General features: G+C 49.4%; 1 protein-coding gene across 1 annotated transcript; it reads left to right on the plus strand.

Moving 5' to 3' along the window:
* Positions 1-799: 799 nt before the first annotated feature.
* CSF1R (colony stimulating factor 1 receptor) lies at positions 800-22,424 on the plus strand. Its single transcript, XM_054079461.1, has 21 exons — positions 800-1,009; positions 6,551-6,796; positions 7,607-7,891; positions 8,404-8,540; positions 9,266-9,425; positions 10,288-10,474; positions 11,517-11,632; positions 11,900-12,020; positions 12,735-12,925; positions 13,500-13,612; positions 15,651-15,777; positions 16,245-16,349; positions 16,660-16,770; positions 17,030-17,192; positions 17,746-17,846; positions 17,992-18,110; positions 18,869-18,991; positions 19,109-19,220; positions 19,535-19,634; positions 20,237-20,342; positions 20,861-22,424. The coding sequence occupies exons 1-21, from the start codon at positions 943-945 to the stop codon at positions 20,987-20,989; spliced, it is 2,919 nt and encodes a 972-aa protein (XP_053935436.1). The 5' UTR covers positions 800-942; the 3' UTR covers positions 20,990-22,424.
* The last annotated feature ends 609 nt before the right edge of the window (positions 22,425-23,033 follow it).

Consider the following 23,033-nt stretch of genomic DNA (forward strand, 5'->3'; position numbering starts at 1 on the left):
GTGAAGTCATTACTTGAACCTGATGGTGATGGTGATGGTGTTACCATGAGCCCCAGGCTTGGAGGTACTGGGGGAGGAGGACAGCTGGGATCACCTGTGTCCCACAGCCCAGATCGGGGGAAGTGTCTGAGGGCTGGACCCCGACTCGTGTCCCTGCTGGGGAAGGCAGTGAGGGTAAGTCTGCCAGCAGGCTGGGCTTGACCCTGCCTCTGCGTGGTGCTGGAGGGGAGCTTGGGGTGATCCTGTGTGGCCATAGGGACCCCTCTTTGTATCAGGGATTGTGGTCTTGGTTAAAACAAAATAATTTTTCATCTTTGCAGGCATTTTCCCACCTGGGAGTTGTCCCAGGCTGAATCACCTTTGTGGGCCAGCTGGGGGGCAGTTGACCACCTTCCTGTGTGTGCCTCAAGACCCAAAGCCACTAAGATCCTCTGGGCATGAGGTAAACTTTGTCCTACTGGCTTCAAATGGAGTCTCCTGACAATGAGACAGGTCCCAGACAGGCTCTTTATGTCCCCAAAGAAGAGGAAGGAGCGTAGAAGTCCCTGGGGTCTTGGGTGGCAGTAGGTAGAGCACATTGGGATTGTCCTGAACCCTGGCATGGTGCAGTGCCCCCCGACAGCTCTGAGGAGAGATCTGGGGCTGAACCCCCCTCTGGGGCAGGAGGGCAGCTCCAATAGCAGAGGGGCTCTGCAGTTGAGGTGTATGCTTGGCCCACCTCCACCAGAGGGTTTTGGCATCCTGACGTCTCAAAGCATTGCTTTCTTTTTTCTTTCCCCCACCCCTCTCATTTCAAAAACAAACAAAGGGAATTTCTTAACTTGTGGTCAACACAGAAAGGAGAACCTCCTGCTGAGGGAGCGCTGGGGACGGTGCCTGTGAGGAGCGCTGCCCGCTGCTCAAGAGGATCCTTCAGTTGGGTCCCTGCTTCACACTGGAGGCATGGTGGTCCCTGGGGACATGGGTCCTGCTCTCCTGCTGCTGTTCACCGCAACTGGCATCTGGCACGGTAGGTCCACCAGCCCCCCAAGCCCTGCAGCGTCTCCATGTCACATGGGCACAGCTTGGGGATATGGCAAGGTTTTCTTAGGTGTCTGGTGTGAGTCCTCCATCCCTCTGCAGGTGAGGAGGGGTGACAGTCCTGGTAGGGCTGGGAACTGGGCAATGCTGAAGTTGGACTAACAGGTGCTTGGCTCCCTGTGGTGCAACACGAAGCCACGCTCTCAGTTGCATCTACAAAAAGCTCACCGTGAGCTGGGACGGTCCCTGCTTTTGGAGGCCGCCGCATGAAGCGGCCACTGCTGCTGCGGGCAGGATCAAGGAGCCTTGGCGTGGGTATGGAGCAGGCAAGAGAACACGTCTACTCCATGGCACAGCAGGGAAGAGACACCAGCTTGGCTTTTAGAGCAGACTTGGCTGCCACAGCTCCTTGAAGACCATCCAGAAGTGGCTGTAGTTATACAAGTAGGACAGCATTGGAAAGAGGGTGTGTTCCTTGTCTGTGTAAGCTCTAGAGCCCAGCTGTGCTGAGATCTTGTTCTTGGCTGCCTGCAGCCCCACCAGGGTGAGGCAAAGGGGTATGGAGAGGTGTAGAAAGAGCCTCGGCAGTGGGGAGATTGGGAAAGGGAAACTTCCCACTGTTTGGGTCTGGGCAGGGGTTAGGAGGAAGGAGATGTTCAGCAGAAAGTGTGTCCTTTGGGAAGCAGTCTCTGAAACAATGTTTAATCCAAATGGGGAAAGAGTCGGAGAAGCTTGACGTGCAGGTGTAAGAGTTGGGCAAGTCAGCTGCACCCGTACCTTCTGATGCACCTCACACCCGGGTGGAGGTGTCAGAGAGCTGCTGTTTTCTGGTGGTGCTGGCATACACCACAGGGCTGGACAGCCAGGATGTGATGGAAACACAGCTCGGGCAGCCAAGGAGGGAAAGGTGAATATACTGAGTAGGCTGAGGGGAGACCCTGTTGCTCTCTACAACTACCTGAAAGGAGGTTGTGGAGAGGAGGGAGCTGGGCTCTTCTCCCAGGTGACAGGGGACAGGACAAGGGGGAATGGCCTCAAGCTGCGCCAGGGGAGGTTCAGGCTGGACATCAGGAAAAAAATTTTCATGGAAAGGGTCATTGGGCACTGGCAGAGGCTGCCCAGGGAGGTGGTTGAGTCACCTTCCCTGGAGGTGTTTAAGGGATGGGTGGATGAGGTGCTGAGGGGCATGGTTTCAGGATTGTTAGGAATGGTTGGATCCTATGATCCAGTGGGTCCTTTCCAACCTGGTGATTCTATGATTCTATGCCTGGCTTTTGAGGCTGCAGAGATTGCAGCGAGGTGATAAACCCTTAACCTCAAGAGTCACTAAGCCTGTTTTGAGGTTTGCAATGAAACAAGCAGAAACCAGTGTTACTAACAGTACATTTTAAGCACTGGCAGCCTCTTGCATCTTGTGTGACACTTTTCTTCATTTTCCTCTTGAGCTTGCTTGGGAACACACTGAGACTTGGGTGCGAAGTCCCTTCTGGGTGGGAGCAATCCTTTGGGAAAGCATTCAGCATGAAGCAGGGAGGCAGCTCATCCCTCCTGAGCCACAACACTGCTCCTATTTTCAGCCCAGGAAATTTGAATGCCTCTCATTGTCGCATTACGTGATGTTTCACTTAAAGTCACATCTATAACATACTGAAAAGGCTTTTTCCAGATCTACTGTGCTGGGAACTGGGTTGAGAAGGGTGCACAGGGGGTTATTTCTTGTGTTTAAGGTAATAGGGATTGGGCAACTGTGATATAGATTTGTGAGAGATCATAAGGATATCTGTCAGGATCTCTCCAAAGGTTCCTTGAGGCACTGGTCACTGCAGGTCACCAGCTGTGACATTATCAGGCCCTGTCTGCTGTATCAAGGTGTTAAATGCATATTTGTCCGAGTACCATCACTGTTGGCCACCGGCAGCATGCCAAGGTTGTCTAAAGCCATAGACTCAGACTGGAGCCAGAGCCTGGCTTCCGCCTCCTACCTCTTAGATTACAAGTGCATCTTCTCAGGGTACCCGAGGCTGATAGGTATAACCATTATGTTCTGGGCTCTTGCTGGGGGAGTTCCAGGGGCTCAAATCCCAGCTTCAGGTCAAGCAGAAGAGAGATTTGAAACCTGATATGTGTTCTTGGCTGTTTTGAGAGGTCTGCCTGGGGTTTATTTTGTTTTCTTGTGGATGTATCTAAACCTTTGCAGTAGAAACGCCAAGCAGAGATGTGATGAGCAACATTTATCCCCATCCCTTGCCCGCCAGATACAGTAGGTGACTCTGGGGAAGGTATCCTCAGAAACCAAGCTTTGTCCTTACCATCACTGAGTGGGAAGCAAGAGGAGCTCAAGTCTCGTATGGGTCCCTCCTAGGGCCAGACCTTAGCCTAGATGCCTCGTAGAGCCAAGTCAAGGTCCTGACGGCTGGCTTCTGTGTAAGGCTCTTGAGCCTCTTTGTCTAACCCATCTTCACTTCTCCTTCCTCACCATTTTCAAACCCTCAGCAGAGGAAAAGAGTGTTTTGGCTGGCATGGGAGAGGCAGGGACAGAGCCTGCAGCTGTAAGTAGAGGTCATGGTTACACAACCCAAGTGTGGTAAAACCTTTGGCCAGCAGTTACTGGTAATGCTGCGGAAGCTGCTGAAGAGCAGCAGAGAGACATCCCTGGGCTTCGTGCAAGATTGCATACTGGTCAGCAGGGAGAAAGCCTCCTCCAGCAGCCCTGCTTCCCCATTCTGGAAAAGGACCCACTGGTCTGATTCATCCCCCAGCCCACACAGACGAGTGTATGTTTGGGTGGCCTTCACCTAGTGTTGCCCTGTGTTGTCTCTGCCCTGTCTATGGCCACTCCAGTTGTGTGGTGGTTGTGCCACTGACAGGAGTCTCTGGTGACCTGAAAACTGTTGGCTTCTTCACTGTTATGAGCAGCACCTATCCTGAGCTTTTTTTTTTGGCCATAACATCTCAGTAGCAATTGGAGGTTGATAACAACATGGACAGAGAGTGGCATGACTTTTGTTTTTCTTGTCCTCCTGCTGTGGCCAAACCAAGGACCAATTACAAGATGATCTTCCCCTGAACCAGTTTGAACACAGCTCCGAGTCAAAGAGTTTGGCTCCCGCATTAAAAGGTGCTGAAGCCATGGATGTGGAGGCATAGCTAAAGTGGAGAGTAGGTGAGGAAAAAGCATCCAGTGACAGAGCTAAAACAACAGAAATGTGTCAAGTCTCACTAGAAAAGAAAACTTAGCAAAAAGGGAGGAATATTTTACCTAAGATATGTGAATGATGTGGCTGTGTAAAGGATTCTGGGTATATTTTTCTCCACTCTGGGAGTAAATGAGGCTTTTCCTGTTTCTACAGAAAGATAAAAATGTCACATGCACACATAAAAAAAAAAAGTCAGGGAGATAAAATGTGAAATATTCCATGCGCCAAAGCTTCCTGACCTCTTTTTTCCTCCAGGTCTGATGGTTAGGGAGGTCTTGGTTGGATTTCCCCTGGGCAACTGCATCACTGTCACACACCAGCAATGTTCTCCAGGTCCTTAGGTTTCCTATTCTCAGTCCTTTGCATGGCCAAGATTACTTAAATGATGTTTCTTTGAGTCCTGGTGGATGGGCTTTGGTGTCACAGCCCTGAGCACAGCCGGTACACAGGACACACGTGTACCTCACACAGTCTTTCTCACCAAGCGAGGGCTGTGGATGGGGTTGGATGAGGGTGCTGTGTGCTTCTGTTGGCTGCTACAGAAATGGTGCCCCAGCCAGTCCTGGAGGACAGATGTTCTTTAAGAACTGTGACTGTACCTGTTGGCAACCTTCTCTCCTCTCTGTAACAGCTTTGAACAGTGAAAAGCCGTAATATCTGGCTGCTGCTCCCCTTTTCCCTGAAGGATATGCGAGTTAGCTGGGCTAATGGTGCAATTATAGAGTGTCTTGCTCTTTCCCATTTTCTGATAACTGGGGCTTTTATGTTCATTTGGATGAGAAATCATTCAGCTAAAGAGCTCCTGTTTGTCCAGAACACTCTGCTGGAGTTTGAGGCATCACAATACCAAACTCAGCCTTCGCTTCTGCTGCCATTGCCCCAGTGAATTCCTCTACAAAGAGCAATGAACCGATAAATTGGGCAACTACCTTTCTACTTAGTAGCATTTGTGTATTTGTCCCTTTAAGATATAAGGGTGAGTTAGCAACCGGGAAGGAAAGCAGAAGTGGGAGAATAGCCCTGGATAGGGGCTGGAGGAGGGTGCAGAGCCCCCCGAGCACAGATAGCCATTCGCAATGTGTTTCCTGTCCTCCCCAAAGGCCTGGCGTGGGGGTGGCAGTACCGTTTCTTCCTTAGCCCCGCAGTACTGATTCATTTCTCACTTCCCCCCACCCTAAATATAGGCGGTGACTCAAAGAACTCGCTGATGTGACAAAACGGGGGGAAAAAATATTTCCCTCTGACACTAAGGGCTGGAGTGGGACCCTGGTTCCCCTTTATTCGGCCAGCAGAGAAGCTGTCTTCAGAGAAGAGAAGGCATCAGAAATCCAGCTGCATTGCTGTGCTGGTGTCAGTACAGCCTGGTGTGCTGTACGTGCAACGATCACAGCTAGGGTGAAGCATGGAGTGATAGGATGAGGAGGGATGGCTATAAATTGGAGAGGGGAAAGATTTAGACTAGACATAAGGAGGAAATTCCTCACAGTGAGAAAGGTCACCCAGGGAAGTCGTGACTGTCCCATCCCTGGAGGTGTTTGAGGCCAGGTTGGATGGGGCTTTGAGCATCCTGATCTAGTGCGAGGTGTCGCTGCACGTGGCAGGAGGGTTGGATCTGGGTGATTATTATAGGTCCTTTCCAACCCAAACCATTCTATGGGCTTTCATGAGCCATTAAGCTATTCTGTGCCTGTTTCTCACCCCTAGATGTGACTAATAATGCTGCCTTGCTTCGTAAATATTCGATTGTGAGGAAAATGCACTGTGTGACACTATAAAAAGGCAGAAGTAGTTTTTCAAAATCTGCTGCCCAGCAATCAAAAAGCCAGTCCTCCCAACAGGCATGCTCTGAATTCCTTCCCTGCAGAAGCTTTCAAGGTCTGGTCTAGTATCTCGGCACTAATGCAAGAAAGAGAGCCCCAGACACAGTTAAACTCCCTTAAACTTCACCGAGTGGTGTTAAGAGCTAATCAAGTTCATACAGTAGGTTCAGTTCTGCCACAAAAGGAAAAATCTTCTGAGAAGAGGAAAAACCCAACAAGAATAACTTCCAAGTTAGCATCTGGCCTGATCAGCTTCAGATGATTGTTTTTCCTGTCCCAGTGCTCAAAATGTTCACATGTGAGGGTTTCTCTTTTCCCTGAAATTCATTCCTTAGAGTACCAGGCCACATCAGTCTGATGGGATAGAGAATGCCTGGCATGATGAGAGCCAAAGAGCTAGACTGAATCTTTCTGATTCAGAACCATTTCTTCCTGATGCTGAATAGTGTGAACTCAACAGAGCACCTTTAAGGGATCATCTTTGCATCCTCACGCTTTCTCTTTCTTTTGTAGGCTCAACATCCCCTGTGATCAGCCCTGACCTCCCTGCTCTGGTTGTCAACACGGGTGATCCAGTCACCTTGCACTGCTCAGGAGAGTCTGAGGTTGAATGGAAAAGCCAAAAGGAGACATTCAGCAACCACACCAGCAGCACGCTCAGTATTCCCAAGGCCATTTACAAGGATACAGGCACCTATAAGTGTGCTTATGTCAACAGCAGCGACAAGAGTGTTGCAACTGTGCATCTGTTCGTGCGAGGTAACTGTGTTATCCTCTTCCTCTGTTCGCTGGCAGAGTGGTGTCCTTTCAGAGAGCATGGTCATTACACAGGTCCTCTCGATGGCTGTGGTTGTGCCTGTGTGTGTTTGGGGAGCAGAGCATGTCTCTAGCAGAACAGTGGCTCACCCTCGACTGTGTAAGCCCACACAAAATGAGGTCAGTGGCTGAAACACTGGGGTAGAATACAGAGCATCTATGTTTCATGCATATTTATGAATGGCCTGAACCTCTCCTTCCATTTTCCTTGGCTTCCCTTCCTGAAAAAAACCCAGATGAAAGTCTGTTCAATGTTGTAATGAGAAACGAAATCTGGAAATCATAACTCTATTGCCAGTACCCCAGGTAAGGGGGAGAGTCACGTGAATCACTTCCTCACAGCATGATCTGAACTACAAATATTCTTTTCCCCGAGAAGAAGTTTTGTACCTCCATACCTTGAGTTCACCTCTTTTCTTATATTGGAGATACTGTTCTGGACGGGGAAGCTGGAAGTCTGATAAATAATACTAACACTGTGGTGAAAAGTCTTATTAGAGGCAGGGGTAATTCTCAGTCTCTCTTGCCTATGTACATTTGTGAGTTGATTTCTGCCCTCTCTTCAAATGCCTTTGGAATTGGGCTTGTCATGCAAGTTTTTGGAGGCTGAGTCAGGCAGCATTGAGCAGAGCTGCCCCAGCATCGAACTCCCACTGTGCGGCAATGCTGGAGATTTGCCTTTGCTGGAACGCGTTTCTCAGCTTCAATGCTTTTTCTAATCCTGTTCTCTGGCTCATCTTGTCTCCTCCACAGATCCCAATAACGTGTGGTTCACCCAATTTTTTCGGATCTTGGTGACCAAAGGTGCTAATGCTGAGCTCCCCTGTCTCATCACGGCCCCCGAGTATGGATCCAATGTGACTCTGGTAATGGATGATACATCTCAACTCCCACCTGGGACCAGCTATTCTTTCAGTACTGAGAAAGGAATAACACTGTACAATGTGCAAAGCAAGCAGAAGGGCTATTACCGATGTCAAGCAGTGATAAATGGAAAAATAGAGAAGTCACCAAGAATAAGACTGATTGTGGAAGAAGGTAAAGGATTGGGGTTACTGCTGCCCTCAGGGAGACAGCTAAGCCACAGTAGATAGCTAAGGGGAATCTCCTCACCAGTGGTAGGAGAGACCTTCTGAACCTGCAGGGTATTTAATAGAGACATAATTCCATTAGCTTCTGGCAAATTGGCTCCTTCAGGTGGGTCTCCCCGGGTTCTGCACGGTTCAAACATTTGCAGGCACAGTCATAGAACAGGGAGGAAAAAAGTCTATCTCCCTGATGTTATGCAAGTTTTGGGCCCTGGTGCTCAGGAAATAACTGTGGCAGGAGATTTCTCTTCACTTTCAACCCAGCGTGACTGCTGTGCTCTCCCTGACCTGTACCACTTCCCATAGAGAGATGCCCCAAAAGGACTGATGATCCCTAGGGAAGAGGGAAAGAGATTGAAGAGGACAGAAATGAGAATGTAGCCAGGCCCTGGGAAGTCTCCAAAGCCCACGGGGTCACTAGACCAGCTGACACTGAATCTTTCCTTGCTTGCCTTTGTGTAGCACTGGAGAAGCCTGTATCGGTGATCATGGACCCTATAGACCACGTGCGAATCATGGGTGAACCTTTCCAAGTCGCTTGCAGAGTAATTGCTCCTTCCTACAAATATTACATCAGATGGGTGACAGCGGCAAAGAGCGTAAGTTGTGCAGCTTTAGAGGGATGTTGGAATTTCTTTGAAACTGGGAGATGCAGTGTGGTAAGAACTGACCAGACCCACGTCACCTGCAGCAAAGCCTTAAAGTGCCCAACCAAAACAGCTGTTCAAACAAGCTGTAGAAATCCGAAAGTGGCCATCCTTTCCTTGTGATGACATGGGGTTAAGAAACACCTGCCCATTGTGAGGATCCGGCTACCTGAGAGCAGTAAGTTGTTTCAGCTGAATTCATTGAGCAGGAGTCACAGCACCTACTGATTGGCAACATCTTTCCACCCAGCCCTGTCAGGGCTCTTAAAGCAGCAAACGTGCTCAGGACATGTAGTTCCATAGAGGAAAGATATGGTTGAAGAAAGGGAAACATTTAACTGTTATATAGTTGGATAAGGGTTACTATAAATCCTTATTGTAGATGATGCCTTTATTAAGGAGTTGAAGGAACATATGTTTGGACGACACAATGCAAAGCCATCTCGCAGTCAGAAGGTTCACAATAACTATAACCCAAACTATTGTGGAGTATCTGCCCTGAATACTTAAGTTTAACATTCATTTCTGTCTCCACACAGAAGGCTTTCAGTGTCAGGGGCTCTATAGCAAAGTTCAGGTGCCCAGAACCGGGGGGGGGGCCACATTTGTTGTAAAAAATCAATTCCCATCCTCTGCCCTTCCAAGAAAGTGCCTGATGTTCCCTCCCTGCCTGACAGGTCATGACAGTTAGAACGGCCAGCTTTGAAAATGAGAACTATTTAATCAGCGACATCCTGTCCGTTCCAGCGGTGACCATGGAAGATAGTGGGAAATACACTTGTATAGCTAACAACTCAGCAGGATCCAGGAATGCCTCAACGATGCTTCAGGTAGTAGGTGAGTGCTTCCTTGAAAGATCAGGAAGATGTGGCCTGAATCACACCTAGCCTTCAGGTTTTTTTTTGCTTCTGCTTCTATCCAGTTCTCAGTTTTGTTGTTGGAAACATCATTCTCACTTGTGCATGAAGGCTCACATGAGAACTGCTAGGAAAGGAAATGTTCCCTTCAACTCTCGAGAGGCAGGAGGACATTTTTTTGGAGTCTGGATGAAAAATTGGAAAGCTCTCCATCTCTTTGTTTTATAACCAGCTTTAAAACAAAAAATCCCCTGTGCTGTAAATTAATGCTGAAGACCGGGAAACGCTGGTCAGAAGGAAAGGCACTCATGAGCAGAGTATGGATCTTTGGCTCTTCAAATAGCAGATCCACATAAGAGGATCCAGGTCTATTATGTTCTTATTTGTATCTCAAGACAGAAAATTCACCTTTGCGGTTTCTAGGCTGGGTTTTGCTGATGACCCAAAGCCACTGCATACCATAACTCAGGAAGAGGGCTTGGTCTGAGTTGTCCCCAACAGGGAAGTAAGAAGTTTAGCTAAGGGACTTGTCTTCTATGGATTATCAAGAGATACAGTTTTAGCCACATCTCTTGTTAAGATACAGCATGTAAAACCTCTTTCCCCACAAGAGTTCAAGATTGTTTTAGCTCTCAAGCAGACTGAAATCCAAGCTGCCATAACAAAGAAACAACTCAAAAGTACTCCTTTGGCATCAGAATCTGTGTAATGCCTAATTCTTTTCTGCAGCCTCCCACCTGAGGCTGCTCTTCCCAATAATGGTCCGTTTATGAAGCTGGTATAAGCTCACTTCAGGGCTCTGGATGTGCCTGCTGATGGTCATGCTCTTCTCCATCCTGCAGAGAGAGGATATGTGTTCCTGACCCCAGTGCCAGCCACCAGCCAGGAGGTTGCTCTGGGAGAGAGTCTGAAGCTGCAAGTCCACATTGAGGCTTACCCAAAGCTTCTCCACTGGGGCTGGAAGCACAGAAACCCCTCGAACTCTGAGAGTACCAAGTTCAAGACCCAAATGATCTCTGGAAACAACTGGTATGTTTGCTCTCTCGTCTACAGTGACAGTGGTGTGTTTCCAACTATGCTTTTGTTGTGAGACAAGTAGACCCCATACTGCCGGCTGACAGCAAACTCTGGTTTTAAAGAGGGTAGCTGCTCTGCCTTTGCCTTCTCTCTCCAGTACTACTAGCAAACCACAGTGAACAGGTCTGATCACGTCAAGGAGGACACCATCTCTATCTAAATTGGCAGCATTTTTTGTAGAAAACCTTGTGGAAGCTGCTATCCAGTCTGTGGTGTGGTTGTTTATTTGGACTCCCCTTACAGGAAGGAATCACAGGCGTCGAACAGTACAAAAGCCTGAATTCCTTTGCTGCTCCTCAGCTGTCCCATGATTTGCAGTCTGGAGAGTGTGTGTGCCAAGAGGCACAGTGTGCCCTGTGTCGAGTAAAACCAGGAACATCGTTATGTGGATAAGACTTAATGGAGGGCATAGCCTGATCTTCCAAAGCCTCCTGCCATCTGAGGCCAAAAAGAGAATTAAAGAAGGAGGATCATTCCATTTATTGAGGAGTTTTGGCAATTACCCTTACATTTTCTTAGGAACTCAAAATAATGTATGAGAGGAACTGTACCACTCAGCAAGCACGATGGCTTTAGGGTGACCTTTCTTTCATCAGGGTCTGAGAAATGAAGAGCAAGAGAAGTGGGCATTAGGGACTGTGACTTGATGAGCTAAGAAATGGGAGGAATAACACATCCTGTTAAAGGCAGGAGGAACAGCATCCTCCTGCCCTTCAAAGGCAATGATCTAGTTGTTAAACCTTGCATATTCACTCGCCTGTAGAAGTGCTGTACCCTTGGTGGGAAAAGGTCCTCTAAGGAAGATCAGACCTCCCCTGCTTGCCCTGAAGAAGGCAAGTAGCAGATTCCTCCCATGGGTTAGGATTGGTGCTGGGAAGTGTTCACCCACTCCAGGGCATAGGAAGCAGACACATCTTGCTGAGCAAAGACTAAGTGCTTGAGTTTCCTCAGCTCAGCTTTCTTCACGGTGTTTGTTCACTCTCTGTGTGAGCAGGTATAACAACACGCTCTTCCTGAACCGCCTGCAGGAAGGAGAGGGAGGCCTCTATACTTTTTATGCCCTCAATAATGAGACCAATGCTTCAGTTACCTTCAATATCTCCGTGAAATGTAAGTGCTTGGCATTGCCCGTTCTTTATCCCTGCTTGCCCTGGGGCTGCTGCCCAGCTGGCAGCAAGTAGGGTGGGATACCAGGGAACTTCCAGCCCAGCACCCACAGGACACAGCCAGTCTGCATCTGGGACCCAGACCAAACCTCCTTCTAGTAGTGAGGTTCTTGATTATTTGTCCTTGCACGCATGGGAAGTAAATCAGAGCACCAGGAATGTGTTCTTCCTTTGGTCATAGCACTCACTGTTTATTTGCCACTCGCAACAGCTCCTCCGAGGGTCTGCAAAATCAAGGTGCCAGCCAATGACTCCAGCATCCTTCAGTGCATGGCCGTCGGCTACCCTGCCCCACGCATTGAGTGGTACCAGTGCCCCATTTCCTCTGACAGGTAAGAAATACCCAGAGGTCTGAGCACCCCTGGGGTGTGCATTTGCCTCTACTGCGCTGGAGTTTGCTGAGCAGCAGCATGTGGGGTTGCTTACAGGCTGTACAGCAGACCCTGCTGAGTAACAGCAACAAGGATGCTGTTAAAGATGCTTTTTTAAGGATGCTTAAAAAAGAGGTTCTTGAGAACTGTCTGAGGAGGAAGAGCAGGCACTTTTTCCTAACGTCTTGAGCTTAAAATGTGCTATTACCTGTGGTTCATGTTCTCCCAATGCTCTTTCAAGGAACATGTGGGTCCCTTGGAGAAGTGCCCCAATGTGAGTTGCTGTAGAGCTGTACTCTGCCTTGTCCTGGTCATCTTTCTGGGACCTCCACAGGTGTGAGGCTCCAAAGAGCACAGAGTTACTGAGTTACAGAGTGATGGGAGCCAACTGCAGCTCTCTGGGCAGTGGAGGCTGTATCTCAGTACCAGCCTCATTTGAGGAGGGAACTGCTGCCAGAACACAGCTGTAGCTGTGTGAAGGCAGTCAAGACTGTTTTATACGGGGCTTTGATGTCCAGAGAGAGGCCTCTAAACTGAGCAGTGAGCAACACACCTCACAGAGCTGCAACTCTAATTCCCAGTGTCTCCTGTCTAGTCTGATACAAGCACCGATTCACAACTGTGCTGTAGAGGAGCACTCATTCCCTCCTGCTTGTGGTCTTTGTGTCTTTGCAGGTACAGTGATGATTATAGGTTGTTACTCAACGACTCCAGTCCCCAGGTGGTGAACACATTGCCCTTCCAAGAGGTAGAGGTGGAGAGCATTGTTCCATTCCAGGAGCTGGGTCCAGATTTCACCATCTGCTGTGTGGCCATTAACAAAGAGGGAAATGCTTCTGACATGTTGCACTCGCTCACCATCACTAGTAAGATACAAACTGATAGCTTGGAAGAGCTGGGGAGAATCTGGGGACTTTGGGAGGCTCATCTTCCTATATGTATATCCCTGTTGTCTTACAAGGGAGGTGGAATAGATTCCACAAGCCTTCTGTTTTCACAAGAGGTGGGAGACTTTGGCATTTGGCAGTTCTAGGAGTGATGTAGAAATCGCTGGCTGGATATGGGCTTGTACCAAAAGCTGAGCCATGCCAGGAATATCTTAGAACCACAGGACCTCGCTCCAGTGCGCAGCTCTGTCAGTTGTTGCTGAGCCCACTGGAGTCCAGGGGCTGCATCTTTTGATGGCCCAGTCCTCGCTGCACCCAGCCAGTCTGACCTGCACCTGCTCCTGTGGAAATTGGGGTGGATGGGGAGAGGGAAATCATTGCAGCCTTGTTTGGCACCAAGAACTTCCCTCAGCTCCCAGCAATACTGTGAGGCCGGTGCTGGGTTGTGTTGCAAGCAGGGCAAACCTAAGCGAAGAGTTGGGCAAAATGCGCCCAAACAATGGGATTGAAATGGGAGTGGTTTACTCATTCCCATTTTTTTCTTCTTCTCCAGGAAATGTCATGGCCCCTCCAAACAAGCTCTTCAGCCCCATTCTCTCCACCTGCATAGGCACATCGGTCCTGCTGCTCCTCCTACTCCTCTTCCTCCTCTACAAGTACAACCAGGTCAGGTTCCCTGTTGCGTAGTGAGGGCTGCAGAGCCTGCGAGCCCCAGAGAGCACACGGTTCAGCCGGCAGCATCAGGCAGGGACCGTTCACTTTGGAGACACCAAGCATGCCACCTCCTTCGTCTCCACTGCCTCCCAACTTCCCTGTGGAGTTTCCTGCTTTGCGAGGCAAACCCAGTGTGCTCAGACCTCTCCCGCCCTGGTCGTCCCTCGCTCTTGTAGTCCAGAGGTCAATGTGGATATCGCTTGGTGCCAGACAAAGGTGCTCACTCACAAGCTGGTTTTGTTCTGGTTGCACAGATCAAATGAAGGAGGAAAAAGGTGGTTTGCAATTTGCAAACCTTTTTACTCTCCTCCCTGCTTTATAAAAAAGCTGTCTTTAAGAGGAAACAGGATGCTATTAGAAGGTGCTTGTCTCCAGGAAGACTTGGCCACTATTTTTGTACAACTTGCCCCATTTTCTCCACAGGACTCATTTTCAGCATTTGGATTCCTCCTCAGTTGTTTTCATAAACTGTACCAACCAATAGCCCCCTCTGCTTCATCAGTGGGTGAAAATCTCCTGGGCTTCAGCTCTGTTTTGGCACTCTTCCTTTGACAGCCCATCAAGGCCACAAATTGTGTGGCAAATCTCTGGTGTTGGTTGTCAGAAGAGTCAGCAGAGCCCTCTCCCAACCAAGTGCCTACAGCTTTGCAGGCAGAGCTGCCTTTGGCCAGGAGCCCAGAGACAGATGGAGATGGATGGATGTGTAAGTGAAGCTCTGAAGAAATAGTTTCTAGAAAGGCCCTTGCAAGGCCAAGAGAAGCAGGACATGTTTATAAATAAATTCCCTTATCTCAGCCATCAGCTTATTGAGCCCCGGCTGGTGGCTGCAGTGCTAGTTGAATTGTGGAGCAGACAGCAGCAGGGCTCATTCTTGGCGAACAGGCAACACATGAACTGAGTGCATGTGGCACTCTTTTGAGGATCCTCCACCAGAAACTGCTGCTTGGAGCATTCCATCTGGGCATTTTTTCAATTGCCTGCATGGGCACGGATGTTCAGTTCTCAGGCAAAGGGGAAAAAGAAGCACTGTGGAGAAGAAAACAAACGGATGCTTTGAATTGAAACTGCAGATCTGCTTGCCTCAGTTATGGTCAGTCGTATCTGTGCTAACCCAGGTTTGGGCATCTTCCCATATGCTGAATCCTTCTCTGCAACCGTTGAGGAGAACTGGTGAGGAGAAGCGTTTCAGCACACACCTCCCAGCAGCTGGGACATGAGGTGGCTCATAGTAACAGCCGTGGTCACTCCAGCCATGCTTCCCTCTATCTGTCTTGGTGGACATGAGACTTTGCTGCTCTGGAGTGCAGGTCCTTGCCTGTCTCCTACAGGAGTGAAGGCTGTTCACACCAGTCTCATGCCAAACTATTTCACCGCCTTCCTCCGTGTTTGTACCTCCAACCTGTCTCCCGAGCCCTCTCAACATGAATGCTGATTCCCAGCACAAGCCGGCAATCGCCACTGCCCCCAGGCTCCAGCACTGCTTCTCTCTGTCCTCATCTGGTTACTTCTGCTATGAAATTCAGGGAAAAGAGAAGAAATTCTTACTTCTCTTTAACCATTTCTTTTTTTCCCCTGTAAGGGAAGTGGGGCTGGGCCAGCTCTGCCGTTGCGCTGCCTTCAGCGGCTCAGGATGCCAAGGAAGGCAATACAGTGTGGATATCCCCCTCCAGCAGCAGCTGGCACTGTGAGACACTGGTCTGGTGGGGTTTGCGGGCTCTGCCATCCCAAGCAAGGGCAGTGGGCTGAAAGAGGCAAGAGAGCCTCCCTCAGTCACGGATGACAAGTTGGGGGGACTTTGTAACAGCAAAAAAAACAGGCTGTCCAGACAAAGCTGTTCTCACTCAGTTCAGGTTCACAGCCAGATATATTTGATGTGTTGCAGCTTAAGTCTTCCCTTTACTCTCGTAGGGTGAAAACTAGAGTTCATGCTGGGACTCGGGAAAACACTGGACTTGAGAAACACTGAATAACTGGAGTTTCTTCCTTACAGAAACCCAAGTACCAGGTGCGGTGGAAGATCATTGAGGCCTGTGAAGGGAATAACTACATCTTTATTGATCCCACTCAGCTGCCATACAATGAAAAGTGGGAGTTTCCCAGGAATAACCTCCAGTTTGGTAAGAAACTTTCCTCGCTGCTTGCCTGGTGGCATGCACCTCATCACAGAGTTGAAATGCTGCAAGGGACAAGTCAAAACAACTGGGCAACATCTAGAGGTGCATAGAGACACTACAGTGATGTCCTCAACCAGGCCTTGCTGCCCTTTCCCACATCACGTGGCAGATGCTAGAGTACAACTTCCCTCCGTTGCTTTGAGGAAGGTTGAGAGGATTGTGTCCCTCTCTCATTCCTAATGCAGAACTGGTGAGCCCATGTTTGGGCATAGCTTCTTTCGTACCATCTTTGTTTACAGTAGAGTTCCCCTCAAATGTTAACCAACCCCCTGACTGAGGGATGTCATCTCATTTGGGCTCAGCAGGAATCCCCACCCACGAGATATCCTCTTCAAGACTGTTCGCAGAACAACTGCTCTATCTTTTTCCATAAATCGTATTATAAGCACATCTTTTTTTTCCCTCTGCAGGAAAAACTCTTGGAGCAGGAGCCTTTGGAAAAGTGGTAGAAGCCACTGCTTTTGGGCTGGGCAAAGAAGATTCAGTTCTTAAAGTGGCTGTGAAGATGTTAAAGTGTAAGCGCAGAGCAACACGCAAAGGCTGAAATCCCTCAAGCTCTTTTGGGCAGGACGTAGCGTGTGTTCACTGTGTTGGTGCTCTCAGGCTGCATCACTTGCTTTTGTAGACGATTCTGCAAAAAGTATTGGGAGCCGTAATCGCGCTGCTGTCACTTCTATGGACGCTCATGGCCAGAGGCACACACAGAGAGCATAATTTCCTCTCTGAGTGTGTCTCTGCCTTTTGTCACATCTGTCTACGCCTTTTTCTGTCTTCCTTCGTGACTTTGTTGTCCCTCCTTCACACAGATCTTCTCTTGTTTTGCAGCATCGGCAGACACAGATGAGCAGGAGGCACTCATGTCTGAGCTGAAGATCATGAGTCACTTGGGACACCATGAGAACATCGTTAACCTGCTGGGAGCATGTACCTATGGAGGTAGGATCCCGCAGCCCTGCGTCCTGCATGGACCCTGTCTGTCGCCTGCTCCTCTGAGGCTGTTTCCTCTCCTCAATCTCACAACAGAGCTGATGAACCCAGTGGTCTTTCCTAATTCTGTAACTTTGTGAGGGACTCCAGGTTGGCCATTTCCAGACATGCTTACACGCAGTATGGGTTCTGCTGCTCCTCCCTGGCAAAGCAATCCTCAGGACAGGTCACATCACCTCTTGATGAACCCTTTCTGCCTCTCTCCCAGGCCCGATTCTTGTCATCACTGAGTATTGTCGTTACGGAGATCTGCTGAATTTCCTGCGGAAAAAGGCTGAATCAATAATTATCCAGGATTCTGCCCTGGACACCTCTTTAGACAGCACTGCTGACTATAAAAACATTGACCTAGAAAAGAAATACATCCGCAGGTAAGAGGAGAGCTTTGGCCACAGGGCCTGGGTACTTGCTGGGACCAGTACACGGAGGGATGCGCTGGTGAGAGATTAAGGCCAAAGGTCTGGGGACTTGCAGAATACCAGGATGTGAAAACCACTGGGGGTGCGTGTGTTTTTGACTTGGTTATAATTCCAAGTTTTCCCAAAGTCTTTGACAGCAGTCATCAAATATCCCACAATAAACCCAGGTTTCAATCCATTCTGCCCTCCTACAGTCTGGAATTGGAACTCTTTTGCTTCCTGCACTCCTGAGCACGTGGGGTTTGTAGGACAAGAGGCTGGTGCTCCCCATCAGCCAAGGGCAGTCCCTTGACCAAAGGGGAGCAGTACATGGAGACCCATGGCCCAGGGCACCAAGGTTTCCTTTCCCTCAATGCTGACTTTCCCTTTGCTCTCAAGACTCTAGCTAAGCTGCTTCCGGCAGGCAGGGATGTGGTTTCTTTTCTTGGTGGATGTGGGGAAGGGCAGAAGGTGCTGTGGGAGAGTTGCTAACAGCCTGCCTCCATCTCTGTTGTGTCTGACTCAGTGACAGTGGCTTTTCAAGCCAGGGTTTGGAAACGTATGTTGAAATGAGGCCTGTGTCGTCATCGTCATCTTCAGCATCATCAGATTCTGCACTAGCCAGGGGTGAGTTAAAGGCTCACTTCTGTGTTTTCATGATTTCTTTATGCCGGCCATCCCGGCTGGGTTAGCCCTGGGTAACCAGGATGCAGCATAGCTTGCACTGCTCGCTGCGTTTGCAGCACCTGTAAAACTTCACCTTGAATTGCAGGAAAAAGCTCAGAGGAAGAAGATGAAATCAGGGAGGATCTCCGTCCCCTCAGTCTCTCTGACCTGCTACAGTTCTCCAGCCAGGTGGCCCAGGGCATGGCATTCCTCGCATCAAAGAACGTGAGTGCCCGGCAGACAACTGCCCCAACGTCCCATCCGGGGAGCGTCTATTCAACCAGCAGGCAGCAGCCATCCTGTCTGCATGAGGCTTGGGGGGTTTTTTGGATGAGGTGGCCCGGCTCAAGCAAGCTACTGCTGGAGATGGGCCTCTCTGCTCCATCTCTTGGGTTCAGGCATGCTGGTAACTGGTGCTCCCCTGGGAGCCTCTGCTTCCCATGAGCTCCAGGCAGGTCATCATGACAAGGCAGTGGAACAGGGGTAACTTAGGGCTGTGTACCGTGCTGGTCTCAACATTTTCTCCCCAGCTTTTACGTGAGGTCAGGAACTCTAATGCGAAGCTTTCTCGCACTGGCAGCTTCCCTGCTGCCCCAGGGACGAGGAACTGAAAGTGTCTGTTGAGCTGTCTGCCAGAGCTCGTTTATTTAGAGTGTCAGGGAGTAACAGCATGACTGTTTCTGGGATGAGGACACTGTGAACAGTCCCTGGTTCTGAGCCTCCTCCCCTGGGGAAGATGACAGCCCTGTGAGTGATTAAAGGACAAGGCGCGAAATGTCACAATATCAGCATTGCAAATGAAGTGGTTGAAAGCGCCCGTACTCCTCGTACGTGACACAGTGCCGCTCACAGGGGCTTTGTGAGCAGTACATGTTTCCCTTGCTCCTGCAAGGATTGTTGAGTAATGGTCTTGGGCTGTAGGGAATTAGTTGGGACTGCTGAGGGATGTTGGCTGGGTCTCAGATGCGGTCTCTTCTCCCCAGTGCATCCACCGTGACTTAGCAGCCAGGAATGTGCTCGTATCAGATGGACGCGTAGCCAAGATTTGTGACTTTGGCCTGGCTCGTGATATCATGAATGACTCAAACTATGTTGTAAAAGGCAACGTAAGTAATTAAAATGGGGACAAGAGATGGTACAACGGTGGGGGTGAGGCTGGAGCAGGGACAGGGCATAGCATAAGCTGCCAGCTTGGCCCAGTCTGCAGGACTCTGCTCTTCCAGGCCCGCCTGCCCGTGAAATGGATGGCCCCAGAGAGCATCTTTGACTGCATTTACACCGTGCAGAGCGATGTGTGGTCTTACGGCATCCTTCTCTGGGAGATCTTCTCCCTTGGTAAGAAAGAAGCAAGCTTGCAAACCTCTCTTGCTTTTTTTTTTATGGCTTACCACTGCCTTAAAATCTCTGCAAAAGTTTCCAAGAAAGGAGGAAGGTTGACAAAAATCTAGGTTTTATCAGGGCTATAAAACCCTCTTATGCTTCCAGAGGGACCATTAAAAACAATGGACCCTGGATTATTTCCTTTAACTTGGAGCTCCTGCAGAAGGAGTAGCACTGGCCTAGGCGATGCTCCAGGCTGCCTCTTCTTGCCGCAAAAGGCTGGAGTGTCAAAGCCTCTGATCTGAGAGCCACCTCTGCTACTGTCACAGGTAAAAGCCCGTATCCCGGCATGGTGGTGAACAGCAAGTTCTACAGCATGGTGAAGCAGGGATACCAGATGGCCAGGCCTGACTTCGCTCCCTTGGAAATGTAAGTGGCTGTGCTGAGACGCACACGACGCGTGACAGGGTGGCTGGAGCTGCTTCATGAGTAGGGCAGGCAGGGACCCCGGTCACAGGCCTTCCTGCTGCTCCCGGCTGTGTCTGCACCTGATGGTTCAGGCTGGATACTACCCGGCAGCACTTTGCCCTTGTAGGAAAGCAAGACCTCGGGCAGTCTGTTATGATCCACTATTTCCTCTGTTTAGGGACAGGAAGATGGGAAAGCTAACATTCTATGTCTACATTCCTGAACTTGGTGGATTTTTCCTATTTTCAGCCAGCTACTTTTCATCCTAGGACTGTGAGATGAAAGCTTGAGTAGGTTACAGGAAGGGAATGAGCTTTAAGCTTAACGCACTGGAGGCATAAATTCCCTTGTGGACAGAACAGAGAAGTTTGCTCTATCCACTTCTGTGCTCGCCTCTCCCTGGAGCACTGCATGTGCATAGACCAGAGGTGTACAGAGGGGAAGACAAGGGACTGCTCAGCACTCTGAGCCTGAAAAACAAAGTGCTGCAGGGGAGAGCCTGGAGGTGCAGACAGCTCTGCAGCAGCACAGCAAAACCAGCCTGTCCCCGTTTGGCTTTGCAGGTACAGCATCATGCAGGCATGCTGGAGCTTGGAGCCCACACAGAGACCAACCTTTGACCAGATCAGCTCCTTCATTCAGAAAGAACTGGAGGTGCATAAGGAGCAGGTGAGGACCTTTGGAGAGAAGGGGGCAGGTGTGCTTTCACCCTACACCAACACAGCTCCTGGACAACTTTCTGGCTTATGTCCCTTACGTTAACTGACAGGAGCAGTTTAGCATTGGTGGGAAGTGGAGAGAGGCATCCACATTCCACTACACTGGAGGATTGCATCACTCCCCTCCATCACCAGAGGAGCCTGGACAAAGAAATACAGCTGCTTTGCAGCAATCTCTCTGGGCATCAATATGGGCAGCAATATAACTAGCAGAGCAGCAGCCTTGCCCCATGCCCCTGGGTTTGGTGTGCAGCTGGGCCAAAGGTGTGCTGCTCCATGACTAGCTGCCCTGCAGCTCCACAAAACCTTGGGCACACCTGTCCTGCCAGCCAGACGTGTCCTGGGGTCACAGCAAAGGCAGTGTTGGTTCAGCATCCCCAGCTAGTCATCCATGCAGAAACAGCTGTCATAAACCACTGAAGGGACTGACGCACTCTTGGGGTGGGTGGGTTTTTCTTTACTTTCAAGGACTACACCAACCTCCCCTCTGCTGCTGAGGACAGTGGCTGCGATACCTCTGGCTGCTGTGATGAGTCCTGTGAGCAAGAGGAGAGCGGCCAGCCCCTTCTCAAGAGCAACAACTATCAGTTCTGTTAACTGGTACCACTGCCCCGGGGCAGATCGCATGGTTCTTCTCTGCACTAGGACACAGATGCCTTCTGCTTTGGCTCTCCTCTCTGTGCTTTCTGAAGTATGAGTGCTACCCACTCCCTCACTGAAAGGATGGGTTGGAGTGACTCATAACTAAGACTCACTATGGGGTCCCTAAAGTTTTATCTCAAGCATAGTGTAGAGATGTTAGGATGATAACACGGTCCTAAGGCACAGAGAGGTCCCTGTCAGCTGCCTCCCCACCCCTGGAGGCGTGGGGGTGTTTGGTTCCTGTAGAATTTTTTATATAGAAGTCGGAGTCAAGTAAGATGCTTCCAAAAGTCACTCACATGATGATGGAACTCTTGTGTTTTACAACCATGTCTTGAAATTCAAGTCTTGAAGCTGGAACTGCTCCCCATACCACCAGGAGCTCTCTTTCTTGGTGGTCCTGCCCTTTTACCGTTGTCAGTCTGACCCTGGATTGATGATGCAGAGTGAGTGTTTCAATCCAGGTAAAGCCTCTACTTAGCATTAACTATGCATTAACCTCTCTGTTTCCTCATGTACTCTACCTCCCTGCAGCTGACGCTTCTGCAGGGTCTGCTTGAGTGAAGCAAGACAAGCAGACAAGCCCAGGGTGATGTGAACGTGTGCCCCCCAGAGCACAGGGGCAGTTATTTCTCAGGTGAAATACAGAAGTAACCAGTGCTCTTCCACAGAAGCACTGAACACAACCCAAATCCAGGAAAGAATGGCAGCTTAAACAGACCTGGGAATGATCAATAACCACATACCCTACAGAACTTCTGAATTATTAAACATGTAGCAGTCACTGCCTTTGTCATGACTACAGATATGCTCTTGTACATAACTTTCCTGAGTGTATCGTAATTGTACTACTGCTGAGGTGATTTTGTTTTTTTTTTTTTTTCTTTTTCATAAGCTAGGGCCTAATGCCCTTTAATTTCTTTCTCATTTAGCTCTTGTTCAGAGTAACTAATGCCACAACCCCAAAGTCCTGTGTAGCTATTGGGAGTAGCTAATGAACCTCCTCAGCTTCACCTGACTCAGGGAGTAAGGGATCTGTATTCCAGGTACAAACACTGACAGAGCTCAGGCAAACCACAGAACTACTGCCTGGGAGGTGCCCTTTGTCGTAGGGTGAGTGATTACACTGTGGGCCCCTTCCAGTTGTATTAAACCTGGGTTTACACTAACACCAAGTGATTGATTCTTCCCTACTAAATGAAAAGCTAACCTGTTTCTATCTGTCAGCATTATAAAGAATAAAAGACGTTTAACAGCACAAGTCTCTTCTGGGGCTTTAAGGACTGTTCTCAGAGGAGAGTGGATCAGAGTGAGGGTGATGCACTGGCGCATCTCCTCCCACGCTGCAACTCTGCTCCAGTTCCTCAGCCACCTCTCCTTACCTGTTCTCAAAACCATTTGACCTTGTGCAATGCAAAAACCATTAAAAGCAAGGTTTTAAGGCACTTTGCTCTGCCTGGCCTGTCTGTAACTGGGTAAAAAGCTGTATCCATGCACAGAGACTACTTCAGAGTAAGTTCAATTGCAATGGTGGAACATCTGACAATGGCCACTGTGTCTAAGACCAGCACATGGCATCAGTATGTGTGGGAAAGGCAGTACAATGCCAAGGGGAGAATAAAGGCAGAAGGACCCTGGCAACCACACTCAAGCTCCCTGCAGCAGAACTGCCTGCAGCAACAGCTTAGATACAGCAGGAGCTCCAGCCAAGGCATTAAACACATCTTGCGGAGAAGCCACTGTCAGCTCCTGCAGTCTGATCTATAACAGTTGCCTCAGGAGCTGCCCTGTGCAGGTAACTGCAGGAAAAGCATAGGTAGACTCGGGAGTTAACCCTCTGCAAAGCTACTGTAAGAACTATACCTTTGCTAGATGTAGCACGATAATTTTATTTGATGCTCTGGTGAGGTGACCTAAGCGCTATCTTGAGCTGTTCATCTCGGAACATCTTACTTCTGGTGGGCTTTTCCTCACCATCACAGCAGTGCAGACTGGACTC

The sequence above is a fragment of the Cuculus canorus genome, chromosome 14 (assembly GCF_017976375.1).
Source record: "Cuculus canorus isolate bCucCan1 chromosome 14, bCucCan1.pri, whole genome shotgun sequence".
NCBI lineage: Eukaryota > Metazoa > Chordata > Aves > Cuculiformes > Cuculidae > Cuculus > Cuculus canorus.